At 38.4% G+C, this 20,604-nt stretch overlaps 1 protein-coding gene across 1 annotated transcript in view; it reads right to left on the reverse strand.

The window, feature by feature from the left end:
- Positions 1 to 2,883: 2,883 nt before the first annotated feature.
- Positions 2,884 to 20,604, reverse strand: part of BATF3 (basic leucine zipper ATF-like transcription factor 3) — a 31,166-nt gene continuing 13,445 nt past the window's right edge. The window contains exon 3 of the mRNA XM_001366865.4: positions 2,884 to 3,803. Coding sequence (XP_001366902.1) covers positions 3,618 to 3,803 — 186 coding nt within the window. The 3' untranslated portion in view covers positions 2,884 to 3,617. The remainder of the gene's footprint in view (positions 3,804 to 20,604) is intronic.

Below are 20,604 nucleotides of genomic sequence, written 5' to 3' on the forward strand. Positions count from 1 at the left end.
CCCTGAATCTAATATCAATTTGAGAACTACCAGAACCTCAGTGGAAGGTCACAAGTATTTTAGCAAACCCAAAAGTCATGAACTGGTACTTAGACCACCTAAACTATGACTGAAAGGCTGTTCTCCACTCATCCTTGGCCCTAATTTCAAGAAGGATCCAAACCTCTGCCATAGGTCTATGACCCCTGCATTCTTAAAAATAAAAAATTATGTCAGTGGCAATAAGTCACAAATGATTATTTCAAGCAATCAATGTAGGAGCTTGGCTCACCTCCCTTGTTGAAGACAAAGAAAATGCTACTGCTATCAACTGAAATTTAGTTGTACCCTCTTATGACTCAAATGTACTTTCAGAGCTAGTCCCTTCCAGTCATTTAATGTCTAAATTTGTCCCTATGGGGGTGGAGGGAACATTTCAAAGTGGGAGATCTACTGAACCATCATAATCCCAGTGTAGAGCAATTGCTAGACTTTCTCTTGTACAAGAGCAAAGATTCCTTTCTCCATCTCTACTTTAGCTTATATAGTCATCGAAGACCTAGAATGTAATCACAAGATATTAATGAAGTGTTTAACTAGAGGTGAGACTAAGCTCTAATCTATTTGTGACCACCTTTGATTGAGTCAAGAAGGGAACACAGGAATGACTGTGAAAAATGAGTCATACCTTGTGGGGGGAGGGAAAAGAGGGGCTTAATTGGTTCAACCTTGAGGGGCACCAAGCAGTCAAGTCTCAGCACAGTGCAAGATAGATAGTTGAAAATATTGCAAGCCAAGAGCTACTTGTGGAGAAGTCTCCTTCAGAGGAGTGGAGAGAGGGAATTTCTCTCTTCTCCACCCACTTCAGATAGTCATTTAGCTTTGAATGAGAGTTCAATAATCAGTGGAAGATACTACATCTATAGGGTAGAGAGATATAGATACAGAGAAATGGTTCCCTGAGAGAGGAAGCAGCTTCATGGAATGTGAGCCCTGGAAGCAGAGAAGAGAGTCTGACTACGGAGAGGAACAGATTTTGGGAACCAAACCTAAGGACTCTACTGAAGAGACAAAGGACCTCCAAGTCCCACATGATGAGTCTTGAGTTTCTTTGCCTTTGCCACAAATATATCTTCCATTGTATCTCATTACCATTGTACTCTGAGTTAATCTTCCCATGGATATCATGTAGATGGGAGGTGGGTGGAGTGTTTTGTAACTTTGTTCTTACTCTGCCTTTTGGATAAATGCCCTTAATAAGGGCTGGGTCTACTTGACTGTTAATGAGGAGGGGGAAGAGTCATGTATGTATTAAAGAGTTAGGAAGCTAGCCTCAAAAGGTAGTAGCAGCCCTGGGGTAGAATGGATCTGAAATCTGGACACACTCTCCATGAATCATGTCTAAGGCTTATAAACAACTGATGTTATGGCTACCACTGCTGGAAACTCTAAATTTTCTTAACTGAAATCCTTCCCTGCTAGACTGAACCATTGCTAGCTTGATCCCTAAGCCTGTGGGGAGGGGAGGGAATGTGAGTCTGATTTTTTCAGCCAAACATAAGATGTTTCCTCGATGGTAGTCTCTGTCTTCATCTAATGGCCATATCATCCTCTCTGTCATCCTGCTAATGATTAAAGATATATTCACACATTTATAGAAAATTTAAAAACATTTACTCTTTACTGATTTATTCTCTTAGGTGCATCTAGTTTATACATGACTGCCTAATCATGTCCAGTGATTAATTGAATTGAGGTATAAGAACCTTCTGGGATTCCATTAATTAAAGCGAGGGGCAGACCTCCTTCTCCTGACAGCTATCATTATTATACCATGAGTGACCATTATCCTAGGCATATTCCCAACATGAAGTTTGTTGAATCATGTTTCTGATATGGTTCCCCAAACATGATAAAAAATTAATTCTCAACTCATTCCAATTTCCATTTTCCATCAGGAAAGCTTCCTAATTGGGGTTGATGCTATTTTTTCTGTCACAAAAGCACCAATATGTCACAAAAGAATGAGGTTGATTTTTTTTTAAACCCTTACCTTTTGTCTTGGAGTCAATACTGTGTACTGGCTCCAAGGCAGAAGAGTGGTAAAGGCTAGGTAATGGGGGTCAAGTGACTTGCCCAGGGTCACACAGCTGGGAAGTGTCTGAGGTCAGATTTGAACCTAGGACCTCTCTAGGCCTGGTTCTCAATCCACTGAGCCACCCAGCTGACCCCCCCCCTCCCATAATATTCTAGGGCAAGTACTTCACTCAAAGTATGCCAGAAATCTGTGGGGTGACATAAACATATCACGATTGCCCCCATTTTAACTGCCTTCCTAGACTACCTAAAACAGCAATGAATGGGAAAATTCCTAGGTTTACCTACAGAGCTTCAGCTTCATGCTTCCTGTGCCCTGGAAACTTATTTGGATAATTTCTTTCCATTGTTAAAACAATCTTATCCCTATCCCACACAAGCAACAAGCATACTACCAGCTAAATGTTCCTCTGTACATCCTAAGAACATATTTTGATTGCTCCATTTATAGGGGAGGGGGCAGATGGGAAGAGAAATCCTATAAAGCACCCTCTCCATCCACCACATCCTTTCTTTCATGTATCATTCCTTGAATGTATCATTCACTGTCCTCAAAGATGAAATTCATGTCAGTAGAACATAAACTTCAAATTGTTTTTCCATTAGTTGGAATGGGTTATCTTTGAGTCAGCCACAATTTCTTGGGTTGCCAATTGGCAAGCCAATCTTGGGGATACAGTCTCAGCCTCAGTTTCTCTATCTATAAAAAAGGTATAGTTTCTAATATATACACAAATGCTTACTAATTATAATCATAGAAACGAGGAGAAGGAATTTCAAAGGGGAACACAGACAATTAAAGCAATGTTGGTACCACAATGTCAAATTTAATATATGCTTATAAGAATCTATACCTAAAAGATATTCATGGTTTCATACATAACCTTTTTTTCTGTTCTCTGTATATGGAAATGCTCATGTTTATTACTATTTCCCATGTCCATAATTGCTTTAAGAAAGCTTTTTTTTTTCAAGGAGACAGTTGGACAAGATGATTTCCTAATGTCTCATCTAGTTCTAAATCTGTGAAGTAAAATAGGAATGATGAAGATAATCATCAAACTAAAACATCAAAAATGAAATCAAACTGGCCAAGAAACAAGTAAGTTAAGGTTAGAGGACTTTAGCAACAGGAAAACAAAACAAAACCCAAACCCTAACTGAAATGTCACATTCTATGGGGATTGGAGTCCTAGAGAAATAAGATGCTGAGGAAGAGATAAAAATAACTTTTATTAACCAAATTCTAATGGGAAGGAGGAAAGACATCTAGTATCTTGAGTGACAGCTGAAAGTTACTAAATGCCCAAATAGACAAAAAGTGAAACTAAAGACTTGAGTGTCCACTTAAGTGTTCAGAGGATTAGGAGACAAGACAGGGTTTCACCACCACCTCATGGATAAAGAGTTCTGGTCACAAAGCCTTGTACATGAAGGCATAAATTGGAAAGCCTTTCATCCTGCTCGACACCCATCAGGCATCCTCCCTGACACCCATCAGGCATTCTCCCTCACCCTGTGGCAAGGAGAGTCCTTGGACCTCATCTGGGCAGGCAGTTGGTGATGGAGTCAGGCCGTGTCCCAGGTACAAAGTTCATAGGGCAATGAAGCAGAGGACAGATCTTCTCATGGTCCTTGAGCATTTCATTCAGATGCTTCAGCTCCTCTGTCAACTTCCCAATCTCTCTCCGAAGGGAGGTGTTTTCTTGCTCCAAGCACTCATATTCCTGGAAGAAGAGAAAAAGGGTAGAAATAATTTCTAGGGCTATCTCCCCATTTCTTTAGTCTCTCAAAATTAATTTTTCTTCATAAAACTGTCCCAAATAGCCACACAAGCTTCCAAACTGATTACTCAGAACCTAGATATCTCCTTGAAGGCAGCTAGGAGGCACAGTAGATAGAGTATTGGCCTGGAATCAGGAAGATTTGAGTTCAAATTCAACCTCTGACATTTATTAGCTGTGTGATCCTGAGCAATGCACTTGACCTCTGTTTAACTCAGTTTCTCATCTGTAAATGGGGGGGGGGGGACACACTGGAAAAAGAATTATTCCAATATCTATGCCAAGAAAATCCCATGGATGGTATGGTCCATGGTGTCACAAAGAGTTGGACATGATTTAACAACAATAAAACATTTTCCTATTAAATCTGTAGTACTGTATAACAGAAATGTAAAATCCTAGAATTCAGTAAGGTCATCTAGATCAGTCTCCAATGTAATGCAAGAATCCTCTCTAATATCCTAGATAGGTGGTCATCTGGTCTTTGCTTAAATATTTCCAATGGTGGAGAACTCATTACTTCATAAAGCATTGTGGAATAGCTTTAAGTATTAGTAGTGAGCTATGATGTGAAAATCTTTCTCCCTCCATCTTCCTCTCACTGGACTCAGTTCTGCTGTTAGGAGTCATCCAAAATAATCCCTTCAAATATTTGAAGGCCATTTATCTTCTTTCCCCTTAATCTTCCATTTTCCAGATGAAAAATACCGTGTTCTTTCAACTATCATCTCATGTAATAACTTTACAGTCTTCCTCTGGGTATGCTTTAGCTTGCCATTGTCCCTTAGAAAGGGCGGCATCTGGAACAGAAAGCCATACTTCAGAAGTCTGGAATACAACAGATCCCTCACCTCCTTTGTTCTAAACACTGCATTTTTATTTGTGTAGCCTAAGATCGAATTGGATTTTTTGACAAGCACATCACACTCTCAAATTTTAACTGAATTTGCAGTCATCTAAAAAACTCAATGGCATTTTTCCAAATAATTTACTGCTAAGCCCACTGTGTCCTATCCTGTAATTAGCATTTATTGTCTAAGTGTTGGGGAGCTTACAATCAGAAATTTTAACATCTATGATGGAATACTATTGTGCTCAAAGGAATAATAAAGTGGAGGAATTCCATGTGAACTGGAATGACCTCCAGGAATTGATGCAGTGAAAGGAGCAGAACCAGGAGAACATTGTATACAGAGACTGATACACAGTGGTAAAATGAAATGTAATGGACTTCTTTACTAGTAGCAATGCAATGATCCAGGACAATTCAGAGGGACATATGAGAAAGAATGCTATCTACATTCAGAGAAAGAACTGTGGGGAAAGAAACACAGAAGAAAAACAACTGCTTGGTCACATTGATTGTTGGGGCTATCACTGGGAAAGTAGACTCTAAATGATCACCCTAGTACAAATATTAATAATATGGAAATAGGTCTTGATCAATGACACATGTTAAACCTAGTGGAATTGTGCATCAGATACGGGAAGGGGGTGGGAGGAGGGGAGGGAAAGAACACAAGTCTTGTAACCATGGAAAAATATTCTAAATCATCTAATTAAATAAATTTTTTTAAAAAATTAAAAAAAGAAGTTTTAACATCCACATATAAGTGGATGCCTAATTTATATAAAACAAATAAAAGTTAATTTTGAATTTTTTGTGTCTTTGACTTTTGTTCAGTTAAATTCAACAGATATTAAATACTATGTTAGGCATGGTGAGTGTGTACCTATATTTACACACACACATATATATAGGTACACAGAATATATACCTATATTTTAATTGATTCTTTATTATTTCCAATTGCATGTAACAAAATTTTAGCAACTGTTTTCTGACATTCTACGATTCAGATTCTCTTCCTCCCTCTCTCCCTCTTCTCTCTCTGATCCCCATTCCCCAAGATAGTGAATAATCTGACATCAGTGCTGTCATGCAATATGCATTTCCACATTCCTCATTCTGTGAAAGAAGACATATAAGAAAAAACTCATGAAAGAAATAAAGTAAAAAATGGTATGCTTTGATCTGTATTCAGGCTCTGACTTTTCTTTCTATGAGTCCCTTGTGGTTATCTTGAATCTTTTCATTGTGAGAGCAGTTCAGTCCTTCATAGTTGATGGTCATACAATATTTGTATTACTGCATATACAGTTTAAAGAGTTCTTTCCATAATGAAATTTATAATCTACAGTGGGAAAAGAAATATGCACAAATAATTAGCATACAAAATAGAATGAGTAGATAGAAAAGACACAAAGTACTATGGGAGGTTTGAGGAAAGAAAGGAGGATAATGTCCAGTGGAGGGGGGCACTGGGGAAAGCTTCCTTAAAAAAGGGACATTTAATCTGAGGCTTGAAGGCAAGATAGGAATTCACCAGGTGGAGAAGGGGAGAAGTGCATTTTAGGCATAGGGAGATTGGAAAGAAGAAAACAAGGATAGAAGATGCATCATAATGAGCTTTGGCTAGAATACACAGTGCATACACAATCCATGCCATACATAGTTGGGAGAAATACATAAAGGCTGGAAATTCAGGGTAATGTGAGATTATTTAGGCTCTTAATATTGGGCTAAAGGCTAGACTTAATTCAATAGTTGATAGGGAGCTGATAGGAAGAATTCTGAGTCCTAGACTGACATAATCTAGATCTAATCTATACATCAGGAAGATGGATCTGCCAGGGCTATAAAAGTGATTGGAGAGAAGAGATGCTAGAAACAGGGAGATAGGTAGGTAGGAGGATATTTTAATAGTCCAAGTGGGTGGGAATGGATGCTTCAGCGAGGGGGGGCATGCCAGTGGAAAAAGAATGAAGGAAAGAGATTCAACAGATATTTTGGAGGCAGAACTGACAGAATTTGGAAATTTGGGCAATGAGGAAGAGGGAAAAATGAAAGGTAACTGAGGTTTAAGTATCTATTACTGGAGGATGAGTAGTTTGACTGCCAAAAATAATGAAGTTAGAAAGAGGAGGGAGTTTTGGGTAAAATATAATAAATTCAGTATGGAATATGTCAAGTTTGAAATGCCAGCATCTAATTAGTTATACTTAGTAGGCTCTAGGAAATGTGGATCTCAGGAGGAAAAACCAAGGACAGTGTGGTATCCGAAGTTCCAAGGGACAAGAAGGCATCAAGGAGGAAGGTGGGAGGGGAATCAGTAGCAACAAACACACAGAAATCATGGAGGAATGGTAGCTAAGTAAAAGCTCTAAATTTATCAATTGAAAGATTATTGGTGATCATTCAGAGAGTAGTTTCAATAGAATGGTAAGGATGAGTTTGAAGTTGCAAAGGATTAAGTATTGAGTGACTTTTGAGAAGATGTCTGATACCAGTCCTTTTTCAAGTGGTCTAAAGAGGAACAAGAGGCAAGAGTTGGGAGGTTGGTTTGAGTTCATCATTTCACTCCATCCAGATTTTTTTGAATCTCAGATATGTCATCCATCCACCAATTGTGACTCTCGGTTTTATGTCATAGAGAAATTCAATTGGCATGACCCTTTCATTGACCAGTTTGTGGCTATAACCTCAACTGGGTCTCTGCTATTTGGCAATCCAACTCTACTCTTATTAACTCCCTATCTTATTTCCCATAGCACCTGTTACAAAATTTTTCTTCTCATTTCTCCAGGAAACAGAAGCTCCTACATCCATATTTATAGCAGATGAACTTGCCTTTTACTCTACTGAGAACAATGAGACAATTCAAGTTAAATTTTACCTGAAGGTGAACTCCCTTATCCATTCCTCAGAATTTCTTAGCAGCAGCAGCAGCATCCATTCTTTCCATCTTTCTGATGCATGCTCACAAAGGACCAGTCAAGTACATCCATACACTAGTCACCTTCTTTTGTCCTCCACTAGCCTCCCAATAATTCCCTTGGTGGTTGATAATTCATATTATGTGGTTCCAAAAAGTCAGAGGTCAGACTAAATGGGATAAATCCTTCTGTGGGTCATGGGAGACAGAATAGAGAGCAGCAAAGTGGACAGAACACAGGAGGTAAGAAGAGGCAGATAACTGGCAGATGAGGAAGGAGAGGAGGCTGCAAGAAAGTAGGTAGCTAGGGAGCTCATTGTATTGGGAGCCAGTTCTAGAGATGGGAGATCTTGGATCCAAATCTTGCCTCAGGCACTTCCTAGCTGTGTGACCCTGGGCAAGTCTCTTGACCCCCATTGCCTAGACCTTACCATTCTTCTGCCTTGGAACCAATATACAGTATTGTTTCTAAGACAGAAGGTAAAGGTTTTTTAAAAGTACCAAGGATATAAGCATTAAAAAGAAAAGCAGAGAGACAGAATGATACAGCTGTAGTAAAAGGTTTGGATTCAAATCATGATTCTGATATTTACAACTTCTGTGACATTAGGCAATTCATTTAATGTTTGGGGGCCTCAGTTACCTCATCTTTTAATGAGAAAGTCATACTAGATGGATTCCAAAGTCTTTTTTAGCTCTAGACTATGATTCCAGTAGAAAGAAGGTTGAATTTAGAGTCAGACGACCTGAATTCATATCTCACTTCTGCTACTTCGTAACCTTGAGAAAATCACTAGGAGATGATCAGTAAGGTATCTTGCAGTTTTAAATCCTATTATCCTTTGATATCAGTTACTGATCCCACCAGGGCAGGAACTGAGGGCTGGACGAGCTCCTATTCAGTCATTTTTTGGTTGTATCTGACCCTTCCTGCCCACATTTGGGGTTTTCTTGGCAAAGCCAAACCAGATATGACTTTTCCTTCTCCAGTTCATTTCACAGATGAAAAAACAAAGACAAACGGTTAAGTGACTCGCCCAAGGTTATATAACTAGTAATTATCTGGGACCAGATTTGAACTTAGAAAGATGAGTTTGTCTTCCTTACTCTAGATCTGGCATTTTATCCTCTGTGCCACTCCTGGCCTGACTGCTACAAAGTGTTTTAAAGATCTAGAGAGCAGAGGTTCTTAACCTGGGGTATAAGGACAAAAAAACTTTTTTTTTATAACTGTCATTTCAGACTTCCTATGCAATCTGACACATTTGATTTTATGTATTTAAAATATTATTCTCCTGTTTCTCATTTTGTTTTGTTTTTACCGAAACAACCCTGAAAAAAACAAAGAACTTTGAAATCAATACAATGACATCCAAAGCTCCAAAAGACTAATAATGAAATATGCTTGACAAAAAAAGGAAAAGAAATACTTGTCTGGAGAAAGACTTAGGAAGATGAATTATTAGAAATAATGGACAAGAATTATGCAGGATAAGAAGGCTAATGACTTTTGATTTATACTTCTGGAACAAGTCCTCACACAGTTGAGATCAAAGATCCATTTAAATATTGAATTAAGCCTACATATATAAACATGTTTATATCTATCCATATATAATATAAACATAATATCAATATCAATATTGAAATACTGAAACAAGACTATATAAATATGACTATATTGAGATAGAAATATCTATAAGCCGATATATTTATATACACAGGTTTAATTCCATATTTCAATAGATTTCATACCATCATCAACAGAAATGTAAAATCACAGAATTTGAGATCTGCAAGGGGCTTAGATAGCCAGCTAATCTACCCCATCCAAGCATTTCAAAAGTCTCTGCCAGAATACCACTAAGGAGGCAGAACCCACCATCTCTCAAGCTGTCCTTTCCACTTCGGGACAATTGTTAGAGTTCTTTCCTTCGTGAACAGAACACTGTGTTCCAAGTGAAATTAATTACCACTAGATGTTCCCTGGACTTGACATTGTATCTCCTGCTCTATGTATTTATTCATACAGGCCACTCTGTGCCTAGAATACCTTCCAGAATCTTTTTCTTCCTCAGGCTCAGCTCAGATTCCACCTGTTCCACCATGTCTTCATCTCCCAGACCAGAAAGGATTTTTCACTTTGCTCCAATCCCTTTGTCTAGTTCTCTCCTCTGCCCCAATCACAACACACTTTGTCTTACACTTACTTGTATTCCTATCATATCTTTCCTAGTAGAGTATAAGCTACTTGAGGGCAAGGGCAGCAAGTGTGCCATTTTCTGTTGTGCCTTACATAATGCCTTGCATGTAAGAAGGGCTTCATCAATGCTTGCAGAAATTAATTGAATTGCCAGAGATCAGTCATCTGTTAGTGACAGACTAAACACATGTAGCCTCTCAGCTGTCTCCCATCCAAGCCTGTGGCTCCCTCCCTCTTGGCTTGTTCTACCACGCTGGGCTCAGATTCATCCATCTCTCACTGGAACCAAAGGATAAGCCATGAATCTCTGCTTTCCTTAGGGATTACTTTCTCTTGGAGGTCTGTCTTTGGCTCCCCAGCTTGCAGAAGGGCCCATGTCTGAGCTAAAGCAAGAAAGAGGAAATTTAAAAGTAAACAAGAAGTGATATTCTCTTTCCTGTGTGACCTGTTGGTAGGGGACTCAACTTGTTTCAAAACCACAGGAATATCAAGATGGGCCAGGAGGAGAAAAGAAGCGCTGGAGGCTAGAGAATATCAAGAGGGAACTGAGAAGGGGGGGTGGAAAATAACTACTATGCCACATTTTTATATTTAGAAGAAATTACCTGGACACAGGCAAAACACATTGGTCTTCAGTTATTTTTTTAAAAGGTTATCAGATTTAATGCCATTCAACCACACTGACTTTCTTCTTCTTTTTTTTGTTTTGCTTTGTTTTGTCTTTTTTAAACCCTTAGCTTCCATTTTAGACTCAGTACTGTCTATTGGTTCTAAGGCAAAAGAGCAGTAAGGGCCAGGCAATTGGGTTTAAGTGACTTTCCCAGGATCACACAGCTAAGAAGTGTCTGATGTCACATTTGAACCCAGGATCTTCTATCTCTAGGCCTGGTTCTCCTCAAGCTGCCTTCCCCTCACTGTCTTTATAAGCTATTTGCCACAGCATAGTTTGAGGCCTTTGTCATACTTCAATTTATATTTGCTAGGAAAATCTTTTTAAAGCAAAAAATGAAATCAAAAACAGCAAAATTACTATCCAAATCGAGGATTCTACTCTTCAGAAACTATGCTGGTTTAGAGTAGGGGATTAATGGGGGGGGGGGGCAGGCCAGGTCATCCTAGACAGTATAATGGGAAAAAATGCTGGATTTGGATTCAGGAAAGGTGCATTTTTATTAGCTCTTTACCATGGGCAAGTTACTGTTTCTAAGCCTCAGTTTCCTAATCCATTAGTCCCCAAATGACAAGGACCTGAACTAGAGTTATGGCTGTGTGAGATGAGGGAAGGGGATGTACATGAGTCATGTTGAGAAGGGAGAAATGACAAGATTTGGTGAATGGACTGAGGATATGAGGTGAGTGAATGGATAAAATCGAGATGATTCTTTCATCAGCTAACTCACAGGGTGGCACAAAGGGATACACTTTGTAGGACTTTTCTAAACCTTCCAAAAAGAAGAAAAGGAATAAAAGAAATGACATCAAGGATACTTACAAAAGAAAGAGAAGATGGGTTGGTCATGTGGGAACTGTGAGGGGTAAGAGGTGGCCAACCAATTCCTCTAGTACTCATGTCATGCCAGGAAAAAACAAGGAAAGTCTCCAGATCACTGGATGGACACCTTATGTTGAACTTGGAGGAGGACACATGAGGAGCAGGCATGAACAGGTTGCAATTGAACTGTTATAGAGAACCATCCCATCACTGAGCTCACAGATCCATTAGAGTTCATGATGTTCCGGAAGTCTTCCTTCAGTTTTAAACTATAATAGCAGCTTAATGAGGCTAGTTTAATGGTTGAGGAGATAGAGAATTAGAGTTTAGAGGTGGTAGCCAATGGGAGAAAGGAAAGAAGAACAAGAGAAAGCGCAAGATTGTAGCAATTAGACATGGGAATGGCAGAGCTGAACTGGACTTTAGAAATCATCTAGCCATAGAAAATCAAAGTTGGAAGGTACTTTAGAGGTGGTTAATCCATATTTAAATGGGATTTTCTCCAAAAAGTTCTCACCCTTCTCATCTAAATCACCTAACCTCTCTAATTTTTTTTATATATAAAATAAGAAGATTGGATTAGATGGCATCCAAGTGTCCCATTCTAGGTCTAAATCTATGACCCTATAAACCACCTTCCTCATTTTGTAATGGAGGCAATTCTCATGGCATTTCTGTGGCAATGGCTATGTGAACTTGAAGTAGTTGCTCACCTCACTGATGAAAGAACTGTCTCAATTTCCCATAAGTAGTTAGGAGCAAAGCTAGGACTAGACCTCGTTTTCTGATTCCTAGAGTTCAATTCTTTCTATTATATGTCTTGCTATACTGATGTAGTCCTGCCATTGTTTCAATGGTACCTTGGACCCAAATTCCCCACATAATTATTTTCTTGGAGTGGGGCAGCTAAGCTCTCCCAAAAGCATTTGAACCTCATGCAAGGAGGCAAGAAAATTCCAGGAGGGAGGGCACTCCTCAGATCCTGAAGACTCCTGAGCTTATTTCAGTGAGTCTGTGATCAAACCAAGTCCCAGCTAAAATCCCACTTTCTACAAGAAGCTCTCCTCAATCCTCTTAATGTTAATACCTTCCCTCTATCAACTATGTCCAATTTATCCATTTATATCTTGTCTACATGACTGTTTGCATGTTGTCTACCCCATCAGACTATGAGTCCCTTGAGAGCAGGAATTGTCTTTTGCCTTTCTTTATATCCCTAGGTCCCTGGCACACAACAGGTTTCAATACTGAAAAACTGTGTGTTGGGCAACCTTCAAGATCAGTAAAATGTAGAAGAAAACATGATCAGTTTCTATACCAAGTGAATACATTAAATGAGTGAATATTAGTAGCATCTTCAACCAATCTTTGTTTTCTGCCTTTCTTAGCTCTTAAACTCCTTTGGTAGACTGTTACAAATCAATCTATGTCTGAACTAGAACCTTCAGTGAGTCTTCAAGGTCCCAAGTGGCCACTTGGGTTTTCATTCCATGAGTACTTACTCAAGTAGCTAAAGTTGGTAGGCAAATATAAAGGATTGGGGGCTGTTTGGAAGAGGTGTTAGCCTTCAAAGGGTGTTTGCAACTTCCCAATTTAGTGTTTGGAAATTACCGTGGACAACAGAGCTACTTTGCCCTCATTCCATTTTTTCAATTTTCTCCACATGATACCCCATATTCTCTTTTCCTTTGTTCTAGTCTTTGATGAAAAAGATGGCCATTTTTGCTAATGCCAAATGTTATACTTGTGTCTTTAATCTCATTCCTTTCTGTCTTCTCTGGTCACTTGATTCTTATTATAATAATAGCTGGCATTTATATAGCACTTTAAAGATTGCAAATTCTTTTTTTACTTCTATTTTTATTTTAAATTCTGAATTCTCTTCCTTCCATATTCCCCACCCTCACAATTTTAGAAGAAAAAATAAAGCCCATTTAAAATATGTATAGTTGAGCAAAATAAATCCCCATATTTGTCATGTCCAAACAGAAAAAAAGAATATATGCTTCAATCTGCACTCTGAGTTCACCAGCTCTATAAAGAGGGGGCAAAGTATGTTTCAATATGAGTTCTTTACAAATGCAATTGGGTCACTGAATTGATCAGAATACTTATGTCTTTTGAATGGCTTTTTACAAAATTATTATTTTATAAATTGTTGTCCTGGTCCTGCTCATTTCACGTATTATCAGTTCATACAAGTCTTCCTAGGTTTATCTAATAAACCCTTCATCATTTCTGACAGTACAATAATATTTCATCACCTTCAGGTACACCATAACTTGTTCATTCTCCAATTGATGGGCCACCCCCTCAGTTTCCAATTCCTTTCCACCACAGGAAGAGCTACTGTAAATATATTTGTACAAATGGGTCCTTTCCCTTTTTCTTTGATCTCTCTAGGGTATAAACCTACCAGCAGGTCAAAAAGTAAGCACAGTTTAAAAGCTTTGGGCCATAATTTCAAATTGCTTTCCACAGTGGCCAGACCACTTCATAACTCCATCAATAGTGCATTAAAGTCCCTGTTTCTCTTAGCCACTCCAGCATTTCTCATCTTCTTTTTTTAAAATCAACTCTGTCCTTCTGATGAGTATTAGGAGGTATCTGAGAGTTTTAATTTTGCACAGTTTACATATTTTCCCCCATTTGATGTTCAAAACAACTATAAGATGGGTGCTTTTATTATCCACATTTTTTAGATAAGAAAACTGAGGTTCAGAGAAGTTAGATTTGCCTAGGGTCTCATTGCTAAATGCCTGAGGCAGGAATTGAATTCAGATATTCCCACCTTAAAGTTCAACATAATATCCCTTCTGCTTCATCTCCCATTTGTCTCAATTTTCAATCTTTCTTTATCCCCTGGTTCTGATCTTCACTATCCCTTAAAAAAACAAACAAACAACTTTCACTTAATTCTACTATCCCCTACCTACTGCCATTCTATGGTTCTTCTTTCTTTCACAGACAAACTCCTAAAAGCTGTCTTCATTTGTTGACTCAACTTCTTCCCCTTTCACTGTCTTCTAATCTGCTTTCAATCTGGCTTCCGGTCTCACCTCAACAGCCAAACTGCTCTCTCCCAAGATTACTAATATTCTCTTCACTGATAAATCCAATGCCTTTTCTCAGTGCTCATTCTTCTCTTTTCAGTGACTAACACTGCTAATCACTCCCTCCTTCTGGATACTCTCTCTTCCTTCGGTTTCTTTCTGTGATGTTGCTCTATTGGTTTTCTCCAGTCTGTTGAATCACCGTCCACATCCTGACATCCTGCCCTATATATGAGTATACCCTAAAGCTCTATTCTGGACTCTTTCTCATCTCATTCGTTATACTCTCTCTCTTAGTGATCCCATCAATTTCCATGGGCTCAGCTATCATCTCTGGGTACATGACATATATATATATATATATCCAGCTTTCATCTCTCCCTGGAGCTCATCACACATCTACAATTGCCTGTTGGACATTTCCAAATAGATAATACAAAGATATCTCAAAAGCAACATGTCTAAAATAGAACACATCATCTTCCTTACTAGACCCACGACTCTTTCTTACTCATTTTCCCATAAAGGTAGTGACTTCCCCATAGACACATGCTGGGGGCCATTGGACCACAACACCTTGACAGAGTCACGCATGGTAGCTGGGGAGACCACAGAGTGGTCCTTGGTGAGATTTGACTGCCCACTCTATCCTCCTTGCATGACTTCTTTCATCAATGCCCCTTACCTATGAATTGACATGATTATTTTTCCCCCTAGTCTCAAAAGAAATAATGCAAGAGCAAAACACCTGTACCCTAATTCTCCAAAACATCACCAAAAGATCAGACCCTTAAACCCAATCCCAAAAAGATTATCATGAGTTAACTTTTACTTAGTTGCATAATTCCCAGCAAAACCGCAGCTACAGGCCAAGCCCAAAACTTTCTCATGAAGCCAGCACACAAATCAATCATAGAGGCCCATACAATATGTACAGGTACAGTACAGGTACACTAAGCTTCAATATGCCTCAGTGATTCAGTTACACAAATCAGTAACTCAGGAACTCCATAGTAAAAACCCTGAGAAATGACCAGTCTAAATTTGAGTTGCGATATGATTGTTGAATTGTCTTTTAAGAACTGTTGATTAATGACTCCATTTTATTAAAAGCAATAAGTAATTTTCCTTGATTGTTTGTAAGCTCAATCTCACAGGATGAGAAAATTAAGCCACCTGTGACAAAATCATTTATCTTGTGTGCAACCTTGATTCTGTCTTTAATCACTATACAAAATATAGAATGTTAATCAAGTGATTTGTTAAAAGTTAATGTATCACTTTTCCAATTATCTCTCTTTGAACATGTGTGTTAGGTAATGAAATCTGCATGCCAAGAAAATGGGTATAAAAATAAATCTCAGGCCTGGGAATGGCGGAGCAGCTGTCAAGATGCAAAGCAGTCCCATGGCTGTAATGATTAAGCTGTCTTCCGTTTGTTATTTATTTTGACTGATTATTCGCCACCAGTCAGGAAACCCTGAAGTTGTGGGCAAGGGTGGACTTTGCCCATGGCAGTCACACAGACAGTAAGTATCAGATGTGTCATTTGAGCCTAGATGCTCATTCCAGTTCATTAGCGTATCACATTGGTGTTTCTATACTTTTATGCATCCAGGTTTGCAATCCAAAAGTCATCTTTGATTCAGAGGTAACAAATGGAGAACCCTTTTTTTAGGAGCTTGGCTTGGAAAGAAAGAAGGATTAAAGAATAATAACTTGAGATGATAGTAATATTAAGTGAAGGATTTTTTTAAAGATAGAGAATATCCAAGTTTTTTTGTTACTAGAGAAAGAGCTAATGGATGAAGAAAGATTAAAAATTAGGAGTAGAGAGGGGATGATCAAAGGGGTAATAAGTTGCCTATTTTATCCATTCTACCCTCACATCTCTTTAATAATCCTCTTCTCCTGATCTATTTGTACAAAAATATTTATAGTAGCTTTTTGTGGTAGCAAAGAATTGAGTGGATGTCCATCAACTCAGGGATGGCTGAACAAGTTGTAGTATATAATTGTAATGGAATACTATTGTGACATAAGAAATGATGAGCAGGGTGATTTCATAAAAACCTGGACTTACATGAATGGATGAAAAGTAAAAGGAGCAGAACGAGAACATTATTTACAGTACTGTAACAGCAATACAGTGATTCAAGATAATTCCAAAGACTTAGGATGAAAAATTCCAGAAAAAGAACTAATGGAGTCTAAATGCAGACCAAAACATACTATATTTCATTTTCTTTCTCTTTTTTTAAAAAATCTCTTCCATAAAATGCATAAAATGACTAATATCAAAAAATGTTTTATATAACTATACTTGTAAAATCTTTATGAGATTGACTACTATTTCAGTATGGGGAGAAGAGAGGAAGGGTGGGAGAGAATTTGGAATTCAAATATTTTTTTACAAGTTAAAATAAATAAACAAATTATCCTCTTCTCTTTACCCACTTGACATTGCAGGCCCTTATCACCCCTCTCATTTAGGCTAATGGCAAAATCTTCTAATTGGTCTCCTTGTACATGACCTCTTTCCCATCCAATCCATTCTCCACATAGCTGCCAAATTGATTTTCTTAAAGGTCATGTTTGACCATGTCTCTCCTCTGCTTAAGAAGCTTCAAGGGTTCTCGATTGCTTCTACAATAAAATATAAACTCATAGAAAATTTTATAAAGCCAACAAAATCTGGTTCCAGACTGTCTTTTCAATCTGATTATCCATTACTGTCTCTTACGTATAATACTCTTCTTCCCAAAGGGCCTCTGCTATCTCCGTACACATCATTCTACAAGTCTCCTCTGAGCTTGAACCTAAATTGTTCTCCATTCCCAAAATGCTCTCTTTTATCATTTCCACACCTGGGAATTCCTAGTTCCCTACAAGGTTCAATTCAGTGACTACCTATTACAGATGTTTTTCCTGATTTTCCCAATAGTAGTGTCTACCTCTTCCCCCTCCCATTACAAAGGTATTATGGAGAGGGAGGTGCAGTTTTAGCCCTAATCTATGATCTCATCGGTGACCTCCTCTGTTTGTTTAATAAGAAAATCTCTAGATGCTGCTTCTTGAGACCCTAAAATTTCTTTCCAAGTGTTAGTATAGCCCCAGCTTTGAAGCCAACTCATTCTCTGAACTAACCTGCTGCCTCTTACTTTCTCTAGGATAATTTTCAAGGACTCAAGTGGTTTTTCATATGAACACCTCTATTACACTGAATCACTGAAATTATCCTTCATCACATTTCTGTATCAGAAAAACTGCTATCATAAGAGAGTTACTTCCAAAATAGACCACTGAAATCTTCATTTTTCCTTTCATGTTCATTTCTTAATGAAGCCGGCACTCAGCAGAACCAACAGAACCATGGTACTGGTCCTATGTTCAGTTTACCCAGGAAGAAACTAGGGGTGAGCTATTGCTGATAAGATAGAGAGGGGAAGAGGGGAGATTGGTGATACTCCTGAGAAGACCCTAGATTTAAAATTAAAGGGGATTTGTGAAGCCACCTTGACCTTCAATTTGAGTCCTTTTTTGAATTTAGGTCTTTTTGACTCCAAGGCCAGTGACACCATATATGACACCAGTGGAGTCAAACTCAAATACAAATACGGGCCACTAAACCATACATAAGGATCTCTGCCAGCTGCATATTGACTTAGAAAACCACATACTAACATTATCTATGTTCTGTTGCATTTTTGTTTATTACATACTTTCAATATAGTTCCTCATACCTAGGAGTGTCATGAACCCCATGTTCGACTGTACTTTGCACCATCCCAAGTTGCTGCTAAATATACTGTCAGTGAGGCAAACATAAATATTTTGAAGGGGGTTGTTTATCTAGAAGTAGAATGGATTTTCCCTGAGCCATTTTAACCCTTTTTTGACCAGTAGCAATCATTTGAAGGAGACTGTTGGGCCAAATTAATAACAATAGGTAATATTTTTACATATCACTCTAAGGTATGTGTTTGGGGGAAAACTCTTAACAAAAAATATTCTCTCTCTTGAGACATCTCACAAGCTTTTAAGGTAATTCTATTGACTTTCTCATTTTATAGGCAAAGAAAGTAACTTCAAGCCCATTTTTTCCACCTCACTATGCTTCCCCTATAAGGATGGGAACTCATGATTTTTGCTTCCTGAGGACTGTGCTCTCCAAAGGCATTCAATAGTGAATAGTTAGTGTCCTCCATTCTTCCATCTCCACAGGACAGAAACTAAGGCAAATCACACTTCAGTGGAAAGGGCTGAATTGAAACAAATCAATCATTCAACGTCCATATGGAGGAAGTTTCTGATAGAAACTGTGGAATACTGGCTTCTACCTGCTTTACAAAGAAGTTTAAGTACCTGACTCATCCAGTGATCAAATCCAACTAAACTAAAAGTTATGAACAAGATAAAGCAAGAATTAAGGTGGGTAGGTGGTGCAGTGGATAGAGCATTGGGCCAGGATTAAGAAAAACCAATCTCAGACACTTACTAGCTGGGTGCCTCTAGACAAGCCATTTAATATCTGCCTGCCTCAACTATATGGTGAGGATAATAAATGGTGCCTACCTCACAGGGTTGTTGTAGGGATCAAATGAGGTAATATTTATAAAATGGATCAGTGAACAGAGTGCTGAACCTAGAAACAACTGAGTTCAATGTACTAGCTGTGTGATCCAGGGCAAGCCATTTAGCTTCCCTGGATCACACAGCTAGTACATGTCTCAGTTTCCTAATCTGCAAAATGGGGATAAGAATTACTTTTTTTCCCAGTTTGACCCTAGACAATCTCTTCTTATTGTTACACACCCATGAGTATGTTCATTCCAGATTTTCAGCATCTTTTCATGTTTCTTGGTTGAAATATATCTAGCTGGCTTATACTGAAAGAAGACCTCAGGGGAGGGTCCAATGGCTGTTTGAATGGTTTATAACTCTGAAAGCCCTGTGTTGTGTGTAGAGGTAGGAAATGGTCCTTTGAACTAGAATACCATTTTCCACAGAGACTTTTTCTTCTTTCCAGAAAGTCAGATTTGCTTATTATTCCTATTAACTGTACCATTTCAATAATGTGAAACTGAGAACTCTGTTTGTCAAAGGTAATAGGGACAGAAGTGAAGAAGAAAGCAAGGGGCTTCACAAAATCCTTCTCTGGAAATTTATAGAACTATCCAAGGGTTAGGAAAAAGCTTCCCCTACCATAACTCTGGAGAAACCCTGAAATCTCTGCTCTGGGAGTTTCTGCCCCACAGAAGGTCATGGTAGATTTTATGCTTCAAAAAAAAAGAGGAAAAAAAAGACCCAGTCCCAGGCATGAGTGTGAAGTTTTCCTTGGGTTGTCCCCATTGCCCTTTTCTGCCTCTTTCCCCACCTCCACCACTGTGGAATGAAGAAGGCTTTCTATCTAGGTTAAAGGAATTTCAGGCATCATTTAGCAGGTGTGTGTGCTTGAGAAAGGCAGTTTGAGGGCAGAGGGCAGCACCTATCCTAGAGTCTTTAAAATTATATCACCTCCAAGACTACTCTTCAGGCCGCTCTTGTTGAATTATTTTATGGACTTGGTGAAACTGTATATTCTTTTGGTTTGAAACAGTCATAGTAAATTCTCGAGACATTTACTATAGATCAGGGCAAAGAAATAATCAAGAGACCACTGAGTGTGAGAAGGGACACTAAGATATCCCCTACTTTTCTCCCACAATGATTATGAAATAAAGAATTCTTATGATGGCAATTCCAACAGATCCTTTCTAGAAATAGTTTTGACAACTGTTCTGAGATAACATTTTCTAAAAACTATCCCATAAGGTTGAGTGGATCCAAAGGTATTTTTTAAATTAAATTCTGTAAACACTTACTAAGTACCCACTATGTAAGATTTTGGGCCAAGTGATAAGGATTCAAATATCCAAATAAGTGCTATTTATATTGTGATTTGGCCTTTTACAAACATTAGCTCAATTATTAATCATAACAGGGAGGTACAGGTTATCATCACTGTTTTAAAGAAGACATTGACGTTCTGAAGAGCATGTACAGTCACATACTGAGTACACGTCATGGACAAGATTTGAACCTACATGACTCTCAATCCAGCATTTTATCCACCATGTCCCACAATTGTGGGGAAAATTTCTAATAAGAGAATAAGCAGATTCTGTCCTCAAAAAGCATATGACCTAATATGAAGGATAAGAGAAAAGCTCAAATACCA

Source organism: Monodelphis domestica, chromosome 2 (assembly GCF_027887165.1).
Source record: "Monodelphis domestica isolate mMonDom1 chromosome 2, mMonDom1.pri, whole genome shotgun sequence".
Taxonomy (NCBI): domain Eukaryota; kingdom Metazoa; phylum Chordata; class Mammalia; order Didelphimorphia; family Didelphidae; genus Monodelphis; species Monodelphis domestica.